This window comes from Ictalurus punctatus, chromosome 18 (assembly GCF_001660625.3).
Source record: "Ictalurus punctatus breed USDA103 chromosome 18, Coco_2.0, whole genome shotgun sequence".
In the NCBI taxonomy this organism is placed as follows: domain Eukaryota; kingdom Metazoa; phylum Chordata; class Actinopteri; order Siluriformes; family Ictaluridae; genus Ictalurus; species Ictalurus punctatus.
In genome coordinates this window covers 307,064-329,174 of record NC_030433.2, presented here as the reverse complement: position 1 = coordinate 329,174, position 22,111 = coordinate 307,064, and the positions used below count along the sequence as shown (strand labels likewise).

Here is a 22,111-nt window from a genome sequence, read left to right as displayed (position 1 = left end):
TATTCAAATGGCGCTGCCTTGGCAAACCCTTGGTATCAGTCAGGAAGTTGTCCTCTGTGAGTCTGGATTTCGACCAGCAGAAACAGCGACATAACCAGATGTGTACACATTAAAACACAGTTTAAAACACAGTTTAATATTTTGCAGCGTCATTTCTCAGCAGTGACAGGTTTCACGTGAGACCTGCGAGAATCTCGCAGCAGTATTTGACGGCGGCGGTTTTTCTCGGTACACCGGAACGATGTTTCCAAGAACTACTGCTTTGAAAACTCGAGACTCGGAGGAACCGACCTCTCGGATTTAAACAATCACGGACAACTACACGATTTATTTCAACCGAGATAGTCATGGAGAATGTTCATGCCAGGTTCAACTCTCTTTCTGCGGTCTTCTGTCTAACCTTTACCTAGTACCGAGTTTTTTTTTTACACGATATTAAATAGTAAAATTCCTTACGGACCGGAAAATCAGTGCTGAGTGTGATCGACAGTGTGGAAGACTCTCTGGAGTTTCCTCTTTTTAAAGTATCACAAACCGAGGATTTTAGTTTTGTTTTAAATCTCGGAGCTCCATGTCTGCTGAATAATAATTCTCAATGGATTTTTTGACTACAGCCAGCGTTCACACGCCCGACCCCATCACACCACGGGGAAGAACAGAGGTAGGAGCTCATCTCCAAACACCTCACTCTAAACATCTCACTCTAAACATCACACCTCACTCTAAACACCTCACTCTAAACACCTCACTCTAAACATCTCACTCCAAACATCACACCTCACTCTAAACATCTCACTCTAAACATCTCACTCCAAACATCACACCTCACTCTAAACATCTCACTCTAAACATCACACCTCACTCTAAACATCTCACTCTAAACATCACACCTCACTCCATACACCTCACTCTAAACAGCTCACTCTAAACATCACACCTCACTCTAAACACCTCACTCCAAACATCTCACACCTCTCTCTAAACATCTCACTCCAAACATCTCATCTCACTCCAAACACCTCTCTCTAAACATCTCACTCCAAACAGACTGCCATCAAATCTGATATCAGCATTAATTGATGTATGATGAGATTAATTTAGGTTAGTAGCGGTTGTGCTGTAAGCGTATAAACTTGTGATAGAATAAAACGCGCAGATAAAATAACCATATATATGTATGTATGTGTGTGTGTATGTATGTATGTATGTATGTATGTATGTATGTATAACACCCAGCATCAAAAGGATTTATTTCTAAAGTCAGGATTGGAGCGCCGGTATCTGACAGGCTTTTGAACAGAAATAAATGATGTTTTTCAAAGCCACTCTTGACAATACCTTTATTACACATTTTTTGCTTTTTGCACACAGCTCTTCTCTTCTTCTCTCGTGTCTCGGCTTCAGTTCTCACCGTCTTCACTTCCGCTGTTCGCAGCTGCTGCGGTCTCGCGCTCAGACTCTCCGAGTTCCTTGGTCTCGCTGTCAGACACGGAACTGTGCGCGAGACGGAGCAGCGAGTATGGAAAGCCAAAATGGTCATTTAACGTGTGTGTGTGTGTGTGTGTGTGTGTGTGTGTGTGTGTGTGTGTGTGTGATATATATGAGTTAAGAATTGAATAGTTTATTTAACAGATATACATTCCTCATTATTATATAGTGCATTAATGCATTATTTATTAAATATTATTTTACACTGATTAGAGATTTTCAGTGTGATGAAGTTGCTGTCTGATAGTCTGATTGTCTGATAGTGGCTGGGGGTGAATATTAACCAGCTAACAATTTTTGGTTTTCAGAACGTTCTGGGAATGTTAGTTTGTGGTTCCCAGAACACACATTTTTAAGGTTTGTTTTTTGGTTAGCCAGGGAAGATTTCTTTACGGAACTAGAACGTTGTTTTTGCGGAAGCTTCCCATAACGTTCTCTTAACCCACATTTTCATCGTTTATTTTTAATATTCATACATTCATGCTTGATTAATCATAAATAAAACAAATCAGTCTACATAAATAAATAATCAGCCCACAATCCATGTTTTTGTTGATCGATTGTTTACATAAAATAACAAGCCATGAATCACAGGACATTCAATACCATAATTATCATTTAAAAAATGAAACATGAAAACCTTTTCATACATAAAAATTTGCAAGAACATTGTATCATTAAAAGATAAATTGTAACTATAAAAACAGTTACATTTTTTTTCAACTTCTCCTCTTGAAAAAAGCAGGTTCACTTCTTCCATCACTGTAATCTGCAAATTTATCAAAGAAAAGGCAACAATTACAAGTACATTTAGATTAAACGATCAGAATTAAATATATAAACTTTACTATATAGGTCTATAACATCATGAGGTTTGCGCACGGCCGTGTCTAGTGGTCTGATGTTACATGCAACACCAAATAAAATCTAAAAAGTGGTGGGAAGCTCGGTGATGGTGACGTTGAGGTGGAGCGACCGTGGTGTAGTTCGTTTATTGCGTGCGGTTAGATGTTTATTTCTGGAGGTTGTATTTAGGCGTCAGACTTCATAAACGTCGTGTGCATTTGTGAAAATGATCTTGATGGACAGAACGTGTTAGTGTTGTAAACTTTTGTTGATCACAGAGATTATTTTTTGTGATAATCCAAAAGTCTGTGAAAATCCTGTTGGGTTTTTGTGGAGGGAACCGGTGCGATGATAACTCCCGGGTTCCGGTACGAAATGACGTCTCCCTGCACCGCTCTGTTGGGTGATCTGTCTGCGTCCCTCCTCCTGTAAACTCTGTTACTGACTTTTCTGCATTCGCCGGAATTGTTTTATTCGGCTGCATATTGTTATATTTGATGCATATTTTCATTTGCTTGATGGCATTTTTATTTTTACTTCTCCTATATTTTGGGTACAGTTTTATTTATATTTTACTTCTATGAGATGATGCACTTTAAGGACCAGTCTAATTTGATGTGAAGACTTGTACATTAGCAGGAATGTAGCACAACATGGAGGTGAAAGCAGCGGTCTGTTTATTTAAATGTGAGAGTGCAATAAATGTATGTTGCCCCTATGGACCTTGGACCTTGGAATAGATCCAATGACAATGCATTGACTGTGCACGCTGCTCGAAGACGCCTATGTGCTGATGCTGTTTATTGATTACATCCCTACCAAACTCATAGTCAAGCTGAAGGATCTGGGATTAACAGTCACATGTGTAACTGGATTCTGGACTTCCTGATGGGCAGACCTCAGGTGGTCATGATTGGCAGCCTCCACAGTCCTCCACACTCCCACTCAACACTGGTGTCCCACAGGGATGTGTGCTCAGCCTCCTCTTGTAATCCCTGTTCACCTATGACTGTTCTGCTAAGCATAGCTCCAGCATCATCTTCAAATTTTCACAAGTTGTCAGTTCTAGGTTGATTTAGGTTTTATTTACACCTTCATTTTCTGGAAAGAGCTCCCCTTTGCATATAGCAACATTAGTATTAGGCATATTTTAATAATGAGTATATATGTTGTGCAGCTCTCATGATCAATAAGACATGTTTTGCTCAGTAGCTGCGCTTATTTTCCTTTTCTCTCTACAGCTGTGGCAAGTATCTGGATGAAATACCAGGCTGTGCATCAGTTTGGAACCATCAGAAATGATTGTGGTGAGTGGAGTCTTCTGTATATACAGTAATGGCTAATTTCTAGCTAATGTGTTTTATTTTATTGCCGGTAACGTTTTTCCCCCCAATAGCACCCAAAGTTTTCATCTACCACTGTTCAGTTCGTAAAAGCTGGCTGAGAACACATGGGCAAGACCTTCTTGATGAATGAAGCTTCATTTTAACTGAAAGTAGAATTTCTTGTTTCTATCTGTCTACATTTACGGCATTTGGCAGACACCGTCCCTTATCCAGAGCGACTTACATTCATCTCATTTACACTTGTGAGCAGTTGAGGGTTTAAGGCCCTTGCCCGGGGGCCGAGCAGTGGCAGCTCGGCAGGATTTGAACTCACGACCAGTGGTGAGCTACCACTGTCTAGAACTTCTAAATAATTAGAAGTAAAACTACATGCAATCCACTGAATGTTAGGAACGATACAAGGTCACAAGTTTAAGACTTTTTAAAATGATAAACAAATGAATCATTAACACGCATTTACATTTTAACATTTCAAATGATTTTCTTGGTATGCTTTTAACTCGCAGATAAACTGCTTTCTGCGAGAACGTGTGCTGTTGGTCTCTCGGCGGGCCGTAGGAACTTTAACGTCTTTTCATCAATGTTATTAGGAGAACTTTGCCATTTACACAGCTGTACATAGTACGTATATAATCATGCAGTATACGGTGGAAAGCTAAGAATCTTCTGATTTGATTTCTATAAAACGTTTAAAGATACAATCACAACAGCAGCTACAATCAGCGTCTTTGTCCGACAACCAGCATGCAAACAAAGGAACACCAAACGGAGGCAATTCACCCTTGAAGCATCATAGCAGTCCAGTGAAGAATAACATCCTGACAAAACAGTCCTGTTACACTGCCGAAGCTCCAAACAGTCCAATTTTTATGTAAAAGCTATTTAGTCCAAAACACGTTTTACATCAATAAATCCACAGGAAATGATGCTGCGCCGTTCCAAATCATCTCAGAAGACCTCATTGTTCTCCATATCTATGCAGCACGCGAGTGTTCACACCTAAACGACAGGGCTCCAAATGACCCCCTGGCTGAGACCCATCGAATGACACCTGATTTGAACCAGTAGGAACTTCCATGTCCTGTGTCTAGGCTTCAGAACCGGAGAGAGTCTGTGCTTCAGCAAGCTCCCCTAGTCGGGGCACATTTGATATTGTTTGCCAAATGCATGAACAACCCTCGGCATTATAAATAATAAGGGTGCAGTATCTTGAGAAATCTGAGTGCTAATTCTATACAGTGCAGCTCAGGTATGTCCTGTAGCTACTGCGAACAAGTTAGTTAAGCGGCGTATTAGTCCAACAAAGTAGTTGTTGCTCAACTGTGATTTAAATTTTTAAAAAAAGTTTGATGTAAAAAAAAAAAAAAAAACCCATAAATAAAAAGTTGGTGGAGAATGTTGCTTTCTGTAGGCAGTGATTAAAAGGTTAAAAGGTTAAAGCGATGGCTGGAGGATGCGAGAGCAAGCCGTGTTTGCACTTCACCTTGCTTTGTTCCTTGTTCAGCTTTTGCCTCCTTTTCTGCTGTCACCATTCACACCCTTATCCACTCAGATCTGGAGTTTGAGCTGCATTTGATCAAGCGCTGAGTTTTGCTGGAGGCTTAATTTATTTGTTAACTTGTGTCATGCTGTATACAGATTTAAAAGGCTGTAGAAATTGCATATGGGCGAGATGATTTGTGGTAGGAAACATTAGTAGTATTGTTAGTCTGTCGCTTCATAATTTAGTGTATTACGCTAAATGTGTAATATAAAATAACCATACAACAGTAACATCAAAGCCTTATTTGACGGAAGGTTTGTGTATTTATGGTTTCCTACAGGAAACTGTAGTTTTAGCGCAATGTCTGTGACCTATGACTTTCAAAAAAGAAAAAAATACTTTTTCTGGTAGCGGACGTGCTAGTGATGCTCTGACGTACGAGCCACAGTCATTCTTTGTTTAATGCTTTTTTTTCAGTTTGATTTGTGTGTAAATGGATATGCCATGAGTCTGCTGTGCTTGCGCAGGCTTTCAACGATATGGAAGAATTGGCTGTTTGGCTAGGAATCAGAGGTGCTTGCTGACTCTACTGCCTTGCAGGTGGAGGACGAGGACAGCGATTTGAAACGGCGATCGCAGCAACGCCATCATAACCTGCGAGTGGTCCAAGATCCAATCACACATGCTCAGGAGAAAGCTAACTCACCCATGGTAAGACTCCAGCACTTATTGTTCACTCTTATGCCAAGTCTAATGAGGAGAGCAGGTTTATCTATGAGTCAGACTCCTTACACATTTTCAGTTCAGTCCATTATTATTTCTGTAGCCCATTTAACAATGGACTTCATTTGAATCATCTCAAGGAAAGGGCACAACTCCGCACAATAACAACTGCACAATAACAACTGCACAATAAAAAGGCGTAGTGGAATATTTACAATTCAATTCAATTCAGTTCAATTTTATTTGTATAGTGCTTTTAACAATGGACATTGATTGATTATGTGTGTGTGTGTGTGTGTGTGTGTGTGTGTGTGTGTGTGTGTGTGTGTGTGTGTGTGTGTGTGTGTGTGTGTGTGTGTGAGAATATATAAATATAAGGAAAAAAATCCCTGAGATGAAATGAGAGAGAAACCTTGAGAGGAACCAGACTCAAAAGGGAACCCATCCTCATCTGGGTGACACCGGATAGTGCGATTATAAATAATTCCCTTCTATAACTGTGCACTACATGGTCAAAAAGTGCAACTGTGTAACCAGGAATTTTATAACCACACGAAAGATCAAAAGGTTAAAAAATAGACAATTTTTCACAGCCATCTTTGCTCATATTTACCAAGGGTGCCAATATTAGTGGAGGGTCCTGTGATTAGTATATGATGTCTTTGAATACTGTAATATTACAATTTCCCTTCACTGGAGCTAAGGCCTAGACCAGGGATGGGCAATCTTATCCGGAAAGGGCCGGTGTGGTGCAGGTTTTCATTCCAACCGAGCAGAAGCCACACCTGAGTCTACTGAAAGCCAAGATCATCTGATTAAACAGGTGGAATCGGGCGTGGCTCCTGCTTGGTTGGAATGAAAACCTGCACACACACCACACCGGCCCTTTCCAGATAAGATCGGACACCTCTGGCCTAGACCAAACCTGTTCTAGCACGATGTCCGCAAAGTGCGGTCCGTTTAGACATGGTTTATGTCTCGATCCCCCCCCCCCCCCCCCCCCCCCCCCAACTGGAGGCCTTTTTTGTGTTGGCAGTGTGTTTTTGGTGATTATCTGCATGATGAAATTCCTCGCAGTTAGATTGGATGCATTTCTGTGTAAATTGGCACACAGTGTGTTTCTGTAGACTTCAGAATTCATTCTGCTGCTACCATCATGAGTTACATTATCAGTAAATATTAGTGAGCCATGTGAGCCCAAGCCATGACATCACCTCCACCATGCTTGCTCGATGAGCCTGTATGACCGTGAGCAGATCCTTTCTTTCAAACTCCAGTGTCTTCAGTGTGTAGCAGAAACAAAAGAATTGGCCTAGCTTTTCCAATACCAATACTGAATTTTAATAAAATGTTAGGAGAAGATGGGCTTCCTGTTTACTCTTAAAGCAAGCATCTGTGCAGCAGAGTAATCAGATCAGAGAATCAGCCCTGTTCCTCATCTGGTGTTTTTTTGCTCCCTCGGTTAATTGCAAGTATTAAAATAGCTAGAAAGCTATGTTTGATTCTCTAAACCACCTCAGAGACACACAACTGCTCTACCTACACAGGATGCACATCCTGCCAGCAGTTGTTTACAGGCTGCTGCTATTGTAATGTATCCTGAGTGCTTGCTTACGTAAGACAATGAAGCAACAAAGCAGTCAGGCCTTTTAAGTGTTTTAAGTGCCATTTCTATATTTAATTTATCATTTTTGTTGTTGTTGTTGTGCAACAGCATGATATTTAGTGGGATTGTAACTTTACCCACACTAAGACCTGCTGTCATTAACAAGATTTGTAGACTGTGTGTGAGAGAGATGTTTGCCCATGTCTCTACTGAAATACACAATTTCAGTAATGTATAGAGTATTTATTGGCACCCTTGGCAAAGGTGGGTAAATGCATTTGCCTTTTTACCTTGCAGAACATTGTACAGTCTCCCACGTCATGCTAAATGCAAGAGAAACAGCCTTCTTTAATTCCTTTATAGTGTTATTTAAACACAGTGAAAGCCATCTTTTCTTTGTGTGGAAAATAGGTATTTTCCAGCAGCCAGTGACCTCCATGCAACCCCCCGCCCCCGCATGCCCGCCCCCGCACCCCTGTCTACAGTTCTGATCCTCAGAAAGCTCTGTGTGCTGAGTCGCAGTTGGCTGGCATGTAAAAGGATGATGTCATTTTTTTGCAATAGAGGTGAAGCAACTGAGTCATAGAAATAAGATTCACGTCACAGTTAAAGGTACTGAAGAATTCACATCTCTCTTACAGAGAAAATAAATACTCCTCAACTGACGTAAGCTTTTGTGTTTACTAGGGATAGCGTACCTGGTTTTACACTAACTGGTTAATAGACGGTTTCATACTGCAGGATGCATCTGTAACAGCAGATACCGTGTGGGAGGAATACATTAACCTACCAGGCTTTTTTTAAGCGGTGTTTTTCCCCGTCACTTTCTCTCGCTTTACCAGCAATTCATGCTTTGTCAATGCTATTTATGCCTGAGGCCTTTTTAGAGCTATAGTCACCAGCGTTTATTCTCTCTGATCAATAAAGATGCTCCCCCTTCTTGGTTTGAAGCAGACAGCCAATAGCGCTAATGCAGGTCCCCCCCCCCCCCCCCCCCCCCCCGGTGTTCCTTACACTGTGCACCCTACGCAGATGATGTCATTCTTTTTCTGCCAGGCTCCCCTCCCTTTCTCTCTCACTCTCCTGGTTAGACATGTTATTGCTGGTGGATACAGTCGTGTTTCCTGGGGGAGATACTGGGGCGTTGCAGCCAGGGATGCACACTCCGAGACTGCATACAGCAGCTTCAGAGGTGGAAACGCGCACAGCACATTTGCTGCGTTTACGACGAGGGAAGTATGTAACATGGTGTGTGGTGTCTGTTTCATGGCAAAGAAGAGAAGAGGCTAAAGCTGGATTTGAACGTTTCGAGTGCTGTCTGACATTTCTGCAGTGAAGTTTAAAGGAGGTTTTTTCCATTCCTCTTTTTATTCAGGGCCAGTAGCATATTTTTGGATTCTTTCCTTTTCTCCACTGCAGTGTGCAGCTGCACAGCTGATCTTCAATGACTTAATTGAACCTCCACAAGTGCTGCAATGCTTTAGTAGAAACACATTGGATTTTATTCTCCTCCTAGGGAGGAAATGGACTAATTTTTTTTGGTCAAACATCTGAAGTATTTTATGTTTCTAGAAGTGTTTTATTTAATGCTACTTGCTTGCTCTTTATACTCTAGTGTATTGCAAATGGTGAGGGGAAGATAGCTCACTGTTGCTCATTTCTCTCTCTTTAATGAAAGTGGAAAGTTTTTCTTTTATCTTGGGAAATGGCTTTCCTCGTCCGTTGCTATGCCAACTGCTTGCAACCGTGGTCCTCCAAAGTAAGTGATGTAATCCTTCAGTGGCTAGCCCTGTCCTATGTTGAATTGTGTGTGTGTGTGTGTGTGTGTGTGTGTGTATGCACGTGTCGTTGGGTTCAGTGGCCCCTATTCAAATGAGTTATGCATGATCAAAACTGTGGAGAAAATGAACATAAGCACATGAGCACACAGGGTTACATATGGACCCTTTTGTTTGCACTTTTTTGCTGATCGTTCTGAAGCAACCAAATAACCTTAAGCAATTTCCTCACAATTTCTTTCCTTCACTGTACTGTACATCTGCTGTTAGCTTGCTGTAGTTCAGATGTGTGCTTCCTTTTCTACAGTATTTTGCTCAATAAGAATAGAAAAAAATATTAGAAATAAGGTCAAAACGTTATACAATTAAAAGAATGAAATCATAATATTCTGCAATATCAGTATTAAGATGTGATTGGGTTTTGGTACCTTCGCCAAATCCTCCACAGTCCCAATTTAGATATTTGGCCCAAACGTTATCCCATTTTATTTAGTTTGACCTACTAGCAGGTGAAAGCAAGCTACACCTGCATAAATGAAGATTTATTGTAAGTAAATGATATGCATACGCCGGTACATTCAGATACGTTTCATGTCAGTTATTAATGTGGTAAATTGAGTCATATAAATGTAAAAATAAAGTAAATAAAGGAGTCTTGTTTCCACACAACAGAAGCTAATTTATCAAATGATGGATTTCACGCATTTCATTAATGAAATTAGTGTTTACAGCATTTTGTAAATACAGAAATAGTTAGTTTGTGGTGCTAACCAAAGAATTGTAAACGTATTATAATTTTTTTTTAAATATAGTAACAGCTCATTTAGTGGAACTTGTATTGCAGATGCACTACATAATCTAAGGCTATATTTTTTAGGCCAACCCGGAAGTTAGCATCACCCGGGTTCCCTCGAGAAACTCTGTGACCAACAAAAGTTTATGATTCTTACAAGTTTTGTTCATCAACATAATCTTCACAAATGAACACAACTTTTATGAATTTTCAAGCCTAAATACAATCACCAGAAATACAAAGCTAAAGGTAGGCTATAAACTGACTCTGACTCTGACTCTGAACAAGCACACAAAATTTTATGTAGATCGGGCAGTAGTTATCTCTAGAACAGTAAAAAAGGTGAAAAACGACTGCATTCTTATGGTAAATTCACTGAAATTGCCATTATAGACATTTTAGACCATACACAGCAGAAGACCACTCTTCGGCTCGTTCTGCTCAATAATATTGTTCTTTTCACATGTTTTTTCTTTTGGAATCATATTTAGACATTATAAACTCATTATAATAACATCACCAATCAGATTTTATCAAGGTTTATCACTTCATTTGTTCATTGGAGGTATCAGGGTTAGGGTTATATAGGGTTATATGATTATAATCATAATTATATCACATTATGATTACAGTGAGATCGGGAAATGATGTTCTAAAGGGGAGACCCGAAGTAAGCATTTTTCTTACCCATCATTTATTTCAAGTATTTATCTCCACAACAAAATGTGTGTGAAACCTGAAAATGGTATTATAAAGGGGAGACCTGGAATAAGCATTTTGTTTCTTTTCATTCCTTATAGGATTGCACAATATTAAGTAACATCTTTTAACATCTTTAAGGGTCCTAAACGGCTTGAACCCCAATAATTGCTGCTTGCAGCTATAATAATAATAATAATAATAATAATAATAATAATAATAATAATAATAATAATAATAATCCTTGCTGAAACGTACTTGGTCCTATAATAAGAAAACATACAATCATTAAAGGGTTCCTCCCACTTCAGTGCTTGGGCTCCTAAAAATGTAGGACTTGTAAAGAGAAACAAGGTCAGGGTAAAAGATGCCTCTCCTGACTCAAAGGTAATTTTCTTGCATTGCAATGTACCCCGAGAGGCTCTTTCTAAATATGTACTTAAAATGGAACATGTTATTAAAGTGATGAAGTTACAGAGCCAGGGGACTGAGTCATCATAAATTCATACAACTTTTGCAAGACACTGATGAAGAACACGAGGACCTGATCTATCACTTTTACATTCAGTGGCTTGGCCATGGTATGGAGACAGGTGTGGGATTTGAGAGAGGAAATTGGTTGCACAGTGTAGACAAAACCAGGAATTGTCAGAGCTGTGCAATGAGAACTGAAACCAGGATCTGAGGATGTGCATGTAATAATGAAAATATATTTGTTAGTAAAATGCATTTGTTATGACTTGAAAGCACAGAATATCAGGCCATAAATGTTGATTGTTTCAGTTTTAGGCCTAATAGTAAAAATTCACACATACAATTATATTTGTTTGGATGTGAACCCAGAATGTCAGTCTGTTTATAGTTTGGATTTCACACTTGTTTCTTTTTTTGATAAGCTCATGATACGTGATAAATGTACGACTGACTTGAAATGTTGGTGAAATCACATTGTATCCTTTGGTCTGGGAATGGAAAACATACAGTGGACCTTGTTTATCAATCTTTTAGTAATGTTGTGTAAATGTTTCTTTAAGCCAAACCAGATTTAAATTCTTCCAAGATTTTGGAAGCACTCATTTTCGTCAATGATCAGATTCTGAGATGTATCTTGTGTGACACCTTGATAACGAAAAGCCTTTTTATAGACCATCAATTTACTGACCCAGCTGATATTAATTTGCACAGATATAATTAATTACGGGTATAATTACGTACGGATTTCAGCTGGTTCCTTGCCTTGGAGAACTGCTTTTTCTTAGCGTGTTCAATACTTTTTTCCCGTGTCATTCCACTTTATTAGTCATAACTTTATTTATAAACTTTAATGTTGTGAATTCTTTATTTCTAGATTTCTTGAGTTAATACTGATGTCTGCTGAAAATTTCATGTGAATAACCACATTGGAAATATATTTACTATATATGTATGTATGTGTATATAATACTAATGTACATCTCTTTGTCTCTCGTTATATCTCTCTGCCTCTGTTATATTAGCTTGCATAAGGTATTTATGGATAAAAACCAGCAGTACTTTACTTTGGCCTTGTTAATTCCATCTATGTTAAATCCCCTGTTGTTTCTGGTCTTGTGTCAACAGCTTCCTGGAGATTTTGGCAAGATGCACTTGACGGATCACCCACATCCGCCCGTGATGCCAGTACCGCCCAGCCAATCAGGATGCAGCATCGGCAGTGATTCAGCGAGCAGTAGCTTATCAGATATCTACCATGTAATGACTTGTTTTATTCATACACTTTTTATATTATCATGATGTTGTTCTACAATAATTCACAAGGCGTCGCTCTTTTTCTGTATTATCTATCTCTATCTATCCTGCATTTTTTATCCTTTGTGAAAACAAGGGAGCAGTATAGATAAAGGAACATTTCATATTCTTTGGCTTAATTTTAAAAAGGCCTGTCATTTGAACCAACCGCAAAAGTAGGAATAGAACGATGGTGCATATTATAAGTGCATTTTAAACTCTTTTAGGCCACAGAGAGTGAAGTTGGTGACCTGGATTTGTCCGGGCTCCCAGAGGCACCTGTGGATTCAGATGATGAGTATGAGGAAGATGAAGACCTTGAGAATGCCTCAGATAATATACTTGGCCGAGATGTGGTGAGAGAGTGTCTGGAGAAGGAGCCAGCCGAGCGCAATGATGATGACATCGGTCAGCCTTTTTTCCTGTAAAAGTATTCATTAAAAATGGTTAAAGTTCTGGCTCGGTATGCATAAAGCCAATCAGAGTAAAATTTTGTGCCAGAAGAAATCAAGAAATTTACTTAGGCCTTATAATGGAAGCTATGTATTGTGTCCTTTAGCATTAAATAGATTAGCATTTAGGAGCGCTTCAGAGGTGTCTTGAACTGGTAAGAGTAGCAGAAGATGCACCGATACAGTTGAGGTCATAAGTTTACATATGCTTTGCAGAATCTGAAAAATGTTAATCATTTTTTAAAAAGAGGGATCATAAAAATTGCATTTAGTTTTTTATATAGTCCTGCCCTGAATAAGCTATTTCACATAACATGTTTACATATAGTCCACAAGACACAATAATAACTGAACTGACACAAATGAACCAGTTCAAAAGTTTACATACGCTTGATTCTTAATACAGACTCGTATACAACTATTACAAAAGGTGCAAACATTCACTGATTCTCAAGAAGGAAACATGATCCCGTGCTGTGAAAAAGTATTTTCCTGATTTCTTCTGTTTTTTTATATCTCATACTAAATTATTTCAGAAATTAAAACAAAGGCAACCTGAGTAATCACAAAATACAGTTTTTATTCATTGAAGCAAAAAAGTTATCCAATACCAACTGGGCCTGTGTGAAAATGTATTTGCCCCCATAGTTACTAATTCCCCAAATCTATGGAACTGCATTGATAACGGGGTTCAGCTGGACGAGACACAACCAGGTCTGATTACTGCAAACCCTGTTCAATCACATCTACACTTACATAGAACTTTATCAACAGCATGGAGTTGGTTAAAAGTCTTACTCAGTAACACACTGTGCTGAAATTTAAAGAAATTCCAGAAATGATGATGAAGGTGATTGAAGTACATCAGTCTGGGAAGGGTTACAAAGCTATTTCAGGGGCTCTGGGACTCTAAAGAACCACAGCGAGAGCCGTTATCTCCAAATGGAAAAACTCGGCACAGTAGTGAACCTTCCCAGAAGTGACGACCTTCTAAAATTCCTCCAAGAGCACAGCGACGACTCATCCAGGAAGTCACAAAAGAGCCAAGGAGAACATCAAAGGACCTACAGACCTCTCTCACATCAATAAAGGTCACTGTTCATGACTCCACTATCAGAAAGACACTGGGCAAAAATGGCATCCATGGAAGAGTGGTGAGGTGAAAACCCACTGCTAACCCAGAAGAACATTAAGGCTCATCTGAATTTTGCCAAAACACACCTTGGTGATCCTCAAACCTTTTGGGAGAATGTTCTGTGTACTGATGAGTGGAAAGTGGAACTGTTTGGAAGACAGGAGTCCAGTGACATCTGTTTTAAACCAAACACAGAATTCCACAAAAAGAACATCATACCTACGGTCAAGCATGGTGGAGGAAGTGTGATGGTGTGGGGATGCTCTGCTGCAGTAATTGAGGGAAACATGTATTCTGCTCTCTAGCAGAAAATCCTCAAGGAGAATGTCCGGTCTTCAGTCTGTAAATTGAAACTCCAGCGTAACTGGATTCTGCAGCAAGACAGTGATCCAAAGCACAGGATTAAATCCTAGTCCTGGAAGTAAGTGAAAGACTGATCTTCAGTTATCGAAGCGTTTGGTTGGAGGTATTGCTGATAATGGTGGCACAACCAGATTTTAAGTTTAAATGTGGTTGTGTAAATGTTTGGAGAAAGGAAAATACCGCACTCCAACATAAGAACTATATCCCATCTGTGAAACATGGTGATGGAAGTATCATGGTTTTGATCTGATTTGCTGCATCTGGGCAAGGACAACTTGCCATTATTGATGGAACAATGAATTCTGAATTATTCCAGCAAATTCTAGAGTAAAATGTCAAGGCATCTGTCCATGAACTGAATCTCAAGTGAAAGTGGGTCATACAGCAAGACAACGACCCTAAGCACAAAAGTTGTTCTAGCAAAGAACGGTTAAAGAAGAATAAAGTTAATGTTTTGGAATGGCCAAGTCAAAGTCCTGACCACAAACTACTCATCAGCAGTAAGATTGGGAAAGCCCGATTGGAATTTGCAGAGAAATACAGAGATGATAAAAGTTCAGGAACAAAGATTAACCTCTACCAAGTGATGGAAAGGCCAAAGTGTGGAGAAAGAAAGGATCTGCTTATGATCTAAAACATACATGCTCATGAGTCAAGCAGGAGGTAGTGTTATGGCTTGGACCTGCACGGCTGCTTCAAGAACAGGCTCACTAATCTTTATTGATGATGGAACTCATGATTTTAGCAGCAAAATGAATTCAGAAGTCTACAGAAACATTGTCTGCCAATTTACACAGAAATGCATCCAATCTAATTAGGAGGAACTTCATTATGCAGCAAGCCAACAACCCAAAACACATTGACAACTCAACAAAGGACTTCATCAGGGGAAAAAGTGGAAGGTTTTTAATTGGACAAGTCAATCACCAGACCATAACCCAATTGAGCATGCATTTCACTTCCTGATGAGGAGGCTGAAGGGAGAAACCCCTCAAAACAAACAACAACTGAATGAAACTGTGGCACAAACCTGGAAAAGCATCGCAAAAGAAGAAAGCAAGTTTGGTGATGTCAGTGGGCCACCAGCTTCATGCAGTTATTCCAAGCAAGGGATCTGCAACCAAATATTAAATCTAATTTACTTTAAGACTATCTGTTCCTATACTTTTGCTCACCAAACACTGGGTGGTCAGACACCAAGTTCTGAGCTGTTTAACATCTAGATGTAAATATCAGGAAATGAAAGCTGAAATTCTGATCTATTGTCTCATATTTATCTTTTCATCTCAAAACAAAATGTCTTCAGTGATGGCAAAAACAACAAGATTGGCCTTGCTGTTCCAATACTATTGGAGGGGACTGTAATTGTTATTTATTTTTCTGATTTAGAGAAATATATTTTCGTTATGAAACATTTCCTTGCTAAGATTTGCTCTCAGAACTTTTCTTTTTACTCACACCATTAAGCTACAAATTTATTTGCTCTGAAGTACACCATGTTTAAGGTTAATACTCAGAAGCTTTGTGTATACCAGCCGTGGTGATAAATTTCCCTTCAATGAAGGGGGGGGGACTAACAAAATTTGAGTGTCCTGGTTTTAAGCTGTATAGCAATTATGGATGTACAGTAGTAGTGATGAAAGTTGAGGGAGCGCTTAGAAAAGTAGCCCATTCTCTCTCTCTCTCTCTCTCTCTCTCTCTCTCTCTCTCTCTCTCTCTCTCTCTCTCTCTCTCTCTCTCTCTCTCTCTCTCTCTCTCACACTTTTATTCTCCAATTTCTCCAGAGCTGCTCCTAGAGTTCATGCATCAGCTGCCGGCATTTGCCAACATGACCATGTCAGTGAGGAGGGAGCTGTGTACAGTCATGGTCTTTGAGGTTGTAGAACATGCCGGCACCATCATCCTGCATGACAAACAGGAGGTAAGCGCACACGTCCTGATCTGGATGGTGAGAATCACCTGGTTCCTGCTTGTGTATGTGTGCATGAATGATGAAATCATCCGAACAATGTCACACAGGGACATGACAAAGTATATGCAATAAATCCTGCTTTCATAAACTGTCTTTCCCTGGAACCTTCTTGCAGCATTCATGCTGGATTAGCACTAGTTCCAAATGACAAGAAAAGAGATATTATGATAGATTATACTGTAACCTAACAGATGTGTCCAAATGTGATCATTCTGTCTTAGAGGAGCCTTTTAAAGATACCACCTTGCAGAATTACAAGCTAATTCTGTTGTAGCTAAACATGTTAATCTTTTTTTTTAAGCCCCAATTCATTGTGGCATGGATTCCACAAGATGTTTGAAACATTTCTTCAATATTCTGGTTCATGTTGATATGACTGGATCATGTCATTCTTGCAGAATGTTCACTTTAATGCTGTGAATCTGCCGTTATACCACATCCCAAAGGTGTTCTGCTGGATTCAGATCGGTCATCTGAGAAGGCCACTGAAGAAGGTTATAGAAATACTCAAACAAGCCAGTCTGGCACCAACGATCACGGCACAGTCAAAATCACCGAGGTCATTTTTCCCCATTCAGATGGTCGATGTGAACGTTACCCGAAGCTGCTGGCCCGGATCTGCATGATTTTATGCACTGCTGTGACATGATTGGATGATTAGATAATTGCATGAATATATGTGCGTGCGTGTGCGTGCGTGTGCGTGCGTGTGTGTGTGCGTGTGTGTGTGCGTGTGTGTGTGTGTGTGTGTATACTACTTTTTCACACACACAGTTCTGTGAAAAAGTATTTGCCCCATCCTGATTTCTTCTGTTTTTGTATACTCTATATTTCATACTAAATTTTCTTTTTTTTTCTTTTTTTTTTTTTTGCCTATGTCACATTTCTCTTTCAACACTGAAAAAGTGAAAAGAATCAATTTCAGCTAGCATAAACTGACGAATGCTACTGGAGTTTACCAGCCCCAAATGTTAAATTAGTCTGTTTACTGTAAATGAAAGAATTATTCATTATCATAATTATAATAATAGCAGGTTTCGTATGCTGTATTATAAAATGCTTAGCTATAACACCCTTTTAATAATAAAATATTCTGTCTTGCCACACATACCCAACATGATATTCTCATTTGGCCCACTTGCTGCTGACATGATGCTCGTTATTTATTGGTAACAGGTGTTTTGTTGTGTTTGTAGTTGAACCTGTGGTATGTTATCCTGAACGGCGCAGTAGAGATAAGTTACGGAGACGGCCGAACCGAAATCCTCTGCATGGGGAATAGCTTTGGAATCTCTGCCTCCTTGGTGAAGCAGTGTATGAATGGAGAGGTGCGCACAAAAGGGGACGACTGTCAGGTACATCTTATTCATAGACCAGTAACCATGACACTTTTGCTTCATTATCTCAGAAACTCCATTCACTGTGTTGCCAGTGACTGAATTTCTTAAGACATTAAGCCTGTGCATCTTGTCTACATGTATGTATGAAAATCTGTAAGGACATTGTGAATTTACCAGAAAACACAAATTATTAATAATAATAATAAGTTTTCCAGTGCATTCCAGTGAGACAGCAATATTACACACAAAAATGATGAGTAATTTTAAAGGGGAACAAAAATTTGGTGAAGTGGTAATTTAACTCTGTAAATGTGCGCCGTGGTTCACTCGATGAAATGAGGAGTTTCTACACTGCTTCCATTTTAAAATGCAAAATTGCACAAGTTTACTCAAAATAATTAGTTACCATCTTTCATATTTTTTTGTGTGTAAAATGCACCCATAATTTTGTATGAGACAGAATCACGATTTCATAAGTTAAAAACGCGTATTTATTATTAGTTTAAATACAATCTACTTGACCCTTGATTATTTATTTATTTTACAGTGTAGCAAAAATGCAAACCTCAGAATGTTTATAGCTAAAGCAGGAATAAACAAATATTTAGATCTCATAGCATAGGTGTACCTAAACATAGCAGGACATTCTTGGCTTCCTGGCTTCTCTAACTGCTCAAGTACATAAAAGAACGATGTCCTACAGGGCAGAATAATTAGCTCTGTGCTGTGTAAGTTAATCTGGTGAGACCAGAGTTTTTCTATCTTAAGCTATTTCAGTGCTGTGCCACTCTGGCTCCACTGTGCTGCTGTTGGAATGGCTGTATATTGCACACACACACTGTCCTGGAAATCTTGGAAAAGTCAATAAAATTGAGTTTCAGTTTCCAGACCTGGAATTTCACAATTTAAAGTAGTTCATTTTGGTCTATTGTGAAAAAATAAACACCATGTGAGGCCCGAAGAATAAATCAAATAACACCGCTCTGAATCATGCAAGCATCTTATGATTGTATTGTGGCAAATAAAAGGTTTATTCATAATAAAAGAGCAAAATATGTGGTCCTGAAACAATTTCTTTAAGGTCTGGAAGAGTTATAAAATTGTTGTGGTGTATGAGTGCTGAGTGACACACACTACACCAAATTCAAGTTGCTGTCTCATGATGTTTTGGCTCAGTTGGTGTGCATCGCCCAGGAGGACTACTGGCGCATCCTCAACCATGTGGAGAAGAACATGCACAAGGTGGAGGAAGAAGGTGAAATTGTCATGGTAAAGGAGCATCGTGAGCTGGATCGCAGCGGAACGCGCAAGGGCCACATCGTCATCAAGGTGAGGTTATTCTTTTTTTGATGAAATATGAACTACCTGATGTGCGCGTTAGTGTAGCCTGGGACATGTCTAACTCCGCCGTGGTGTTTGGTTGTTATGGGGCATTTGGTGCTGCATGACAGAAGCAACTTGACTTTCACTTGTTCTGGAATAATAGTAATAACCATTTACTTTTATTTATTTGACAGACATTATTTTTCTCCTCTTACTGGTTATATATAACCTTATAGTTTTCCTATTTTATATCATATGGTGTTTCCTTTATATGGTATTTCTGTATCATATTGTATGATTCAGGGAACTCCAGAGAGGTTGATCATGCACTTGGTGGAAGAGCCTTCAGTAGTGGATCCGACCTACATTGAAGATTTCCTCCTCACCTACCGCACATTCCTTTCCAGCCCCATGGAAGTGGGCAATAAGTTACTAGAGTGGTTCAAAATGGACAATCTGAGAGACACGGTGTGTGTGTGTGTGTGTGTGTGTGTGTGTGTGTGTGTGTGTGTGTGTGTGTGTGTGTGTGTGTGTGTGTGTGTGTGTGTGTGTGTGTGTGTGTGTATGTGTGTATGTGTGTATGTGTGTATGTGTGTATGTGTGTATGTGTGTATGTGTGTATGTGTATGTGTGTGTGTATGTGTGTGTATGTGTGTGTGTGTGTGTGTGTGTGTGTGAATGCAGCAGAGTGACTCCCACTTTTAGATAGCAACGATAAGCATTACTGTTTCTTTCGGAATGTGGTTTTACTTGATTTCTCTTTGGCGTTGCAGGACATGTCTTTCTTGCATAATAGTTTTGTTTAAATAAAAGTACAGTTTAGGAATTTTTGACAGATTTTGAAATATGATTAATGTCAAACTTTATTAACGTCTTCTGCTTTACGCAGGTCACACGGATAGTGCTGTTATGGGTGAACAATCATTTTAATGATTTTGAAGGAAACCCTTCAATGACACAGTTTCTAGAGGACTTTGAGAAGTTGCTGGATGAAGCGGTGAGACTTACTTTTACTAATGTCACTGGTGCAGTCTTTGGTGATAAAGTGAATAAGGACTAACACACACACGCACACATGCACACAAATGTTGGACCACAGTGAGATGTGTCACACAAGACCGTACATACCAAACATATAACGTGAGCTCCCTCACCCACAGAAAATGCACGGTCATTTGCGTCTGCTGAACATGGCTTCAGCAGCGAAAGCCAAGCTGCGTCAGGTGACGCTGCAGAAGGCAAACAGAGACTCAGCTCTGCCCTTTAGCCTGCTAGGAGGCAGCGAGATGGGTTTCGGCATCTTCGTACACGAAGTGCAGGACAGCAAGGCCACTGAGGCTGGACTCAAAAGAGGAGATCAGGTAAAGTGGCTTTCATAAGAAGCTGTTTCTGAGAAATAAACTATAGTTATGGGTGTCTTCAATTACATAAATTACTCAGCTCAGAATATTTTCCCAAACTATTCACTTCCAAGTTTTTTTAAAATTTTTATTTATTTATTTTTTTTTAATAATTTTCTTTGTGTTTTGTAGGTTTAAGGTATGTTCACTTTAGAGTATGAAAACGTGTGATATTTTGCTGTGTTTCGCAACATGTCCAGGCTACTCCATAAAACTCTGTTAGAGTGTGAACATGTCTGCAGAGATACACTGTAGTTTTGTGGAGTAAATAATTTTTTAACATTTGTATGTAGAACACAATAGTTGTCCTGCTTTTCTCTCTAATTGCATGTGTGCGCCTTTCTCAGATAATAGAGGTTAACGGCCAAAATTTTGAAAACATATCTTACTACAAAGCTGTGGACATTCTAAGGAACAATACTCACCTTTCCCTCACCGTAAGGACGAACATCTTTGGTATGTTTAAAACAAGAACCTCCGATCACACCTTACACTCTGCTTCTAGAGGGGAGAACAAATATTTTTTTTAAACTGAGTTTGCTTTCACAGCATTTGCTCATGTGTGGATTTTAATCATTCTTGCTTCAGTCTTCAAAGAGCTTCAAAAATGTATGAGGCATGACAAGAAGAGCGGAGCCCCCCACTTTCCTAAATTTCACGAGAAGAAGGGCAACCGCTTCTCCATCGCTGAGCTGCCAGGCGACATGGAACTTCCCACGGACAGCAAGAGTCACAAGAAAATGAAGGCCCACACCATGTCGGCTGGACGCAACAAGATCCGCAAGATGCTGGAGAAGACCAGGTTCAGTATTCTACCTCCAAAACCCTTCAGGTATGGTTTAGGTTCTCAAAAACATAAATTTGATCTTTTAATCTTATATTGAAACAAAGTGTTTTAAAAGACCTTGAATCTCAAATTAGCACTCAGAGGAATGGGGACTCTGATATTAATTTAAGTTGTTGCATGTTTGGACCTATATGAACTGTATGAATATTGGTAGAATTATTACTCTTTTTTGGTATTATTCTGTTAGTACCGATGTATTATTGTCGAGACCACTGGGCGGAACTAAAATCACAGGAAGCACCCATGTCTGAAGGTCTATCACCATGTTGTGTGTGCGTGGGTGTCAGAGCTGTTTGTATTGCTCTCTGCTTTTCATAATGCGTGTGTTTTACTAACGGTCACTTATCTCCTGCCTTACGACTGGCTTCACATACACAGGGGACTGTTTGGGTAAGAGAAACGCTCACTCAGCTCTCTGTTTCTTTTTACTGTTTTTCTTTCTCTTTTACGACCTGCGCTATCATTCTCTGTCTCTTTGCATTTCTTACTTTCTTTCACTCTGCCATTCCAAAGCAGTACTAACGGTCTTGCACCATTGTGGGCAGATTGGTTGGGCCCCCCCCCCCCCCCTTTTTTTAAATTTATTGAATGAATTATCTTTTTTTTTTTTGTCCATTTCTGGGTAATTGCATTTGGTTTCAAATAACTACACCAAAAACACCACCCAGTTATGTACACACACACACACACACACACACACACACACACACACACACACACACACACACACACACACACACACACACACAC

The 22,111-nt window shown here is 39.5% G+C and overlaps 1 protein-coding gene across 9 annotated transcripts in view; it reads left to right on the top strand.

Annotated features, from left to right (window-relative positions):
• Positions 1-22,111, top strand: part of rapgef6 (Rap guanine nucleotide exchange factor (GEF) 6) — a 45,413-nt gene that overhangs the window by 2,678 nt on the left and 20,624 nt on the right. For 2 of the 9 annotated variants that reach the window (XM_053687842.1, XM_047161963.2), the window contains exons 1-13: positions 268-661; positions 3,576-3,641; positions 5,764-5,874; positions 12,362-12,493; positions 12,757-12,937; positions 16,264-16,400; positions 17,648-17,806; positions 18,968-19,120; positions 19,418-19,582; positions 20,004-20,111; positions 20,275-20,475; positions 20,862-20,970; positions 21,103-21,346. In XM_053687842.1, coding sequence (XP_053543817.1) covers positions 3,633-3,641; positions 5,764-5,874; positions 12,362-12,493; positions 12,757-12,937; positions 16,264-16,400; positions 17,648-17,806; positions 18,968-19,120; positions 19,418-19,582; positions 20,004-20,111; positions 20,275-20,475; positions 20,862-20,970; positions 21,103-21,346 — 1,709 coding nt within the window. In that variant the 5' untranslated portion in view covers positions 268-661; positions 3,576-3,632. Of the gene's footprint in view, positions 1-261; positions 662-3,575; positions 3,642-5,690; positions 5,875-8,603; positions 9,252-12,361; positions 12,494-12,756; positions 12,938-16,263; positions 16,401-17,647; positions 17,807-18,967; positions 19,121-19,417; positions 19,583-20,003; positions 20,112-20,274; positions 20,476-20,861; positions 20,971-21,102; positions 21,347-22,111 lie in introns of those variants that run through there. The other 7 variants (XM_053687846.1, XM_053687841.1, XM_053687844.1 and 4 more) reach the window with 7 other exon arrangements.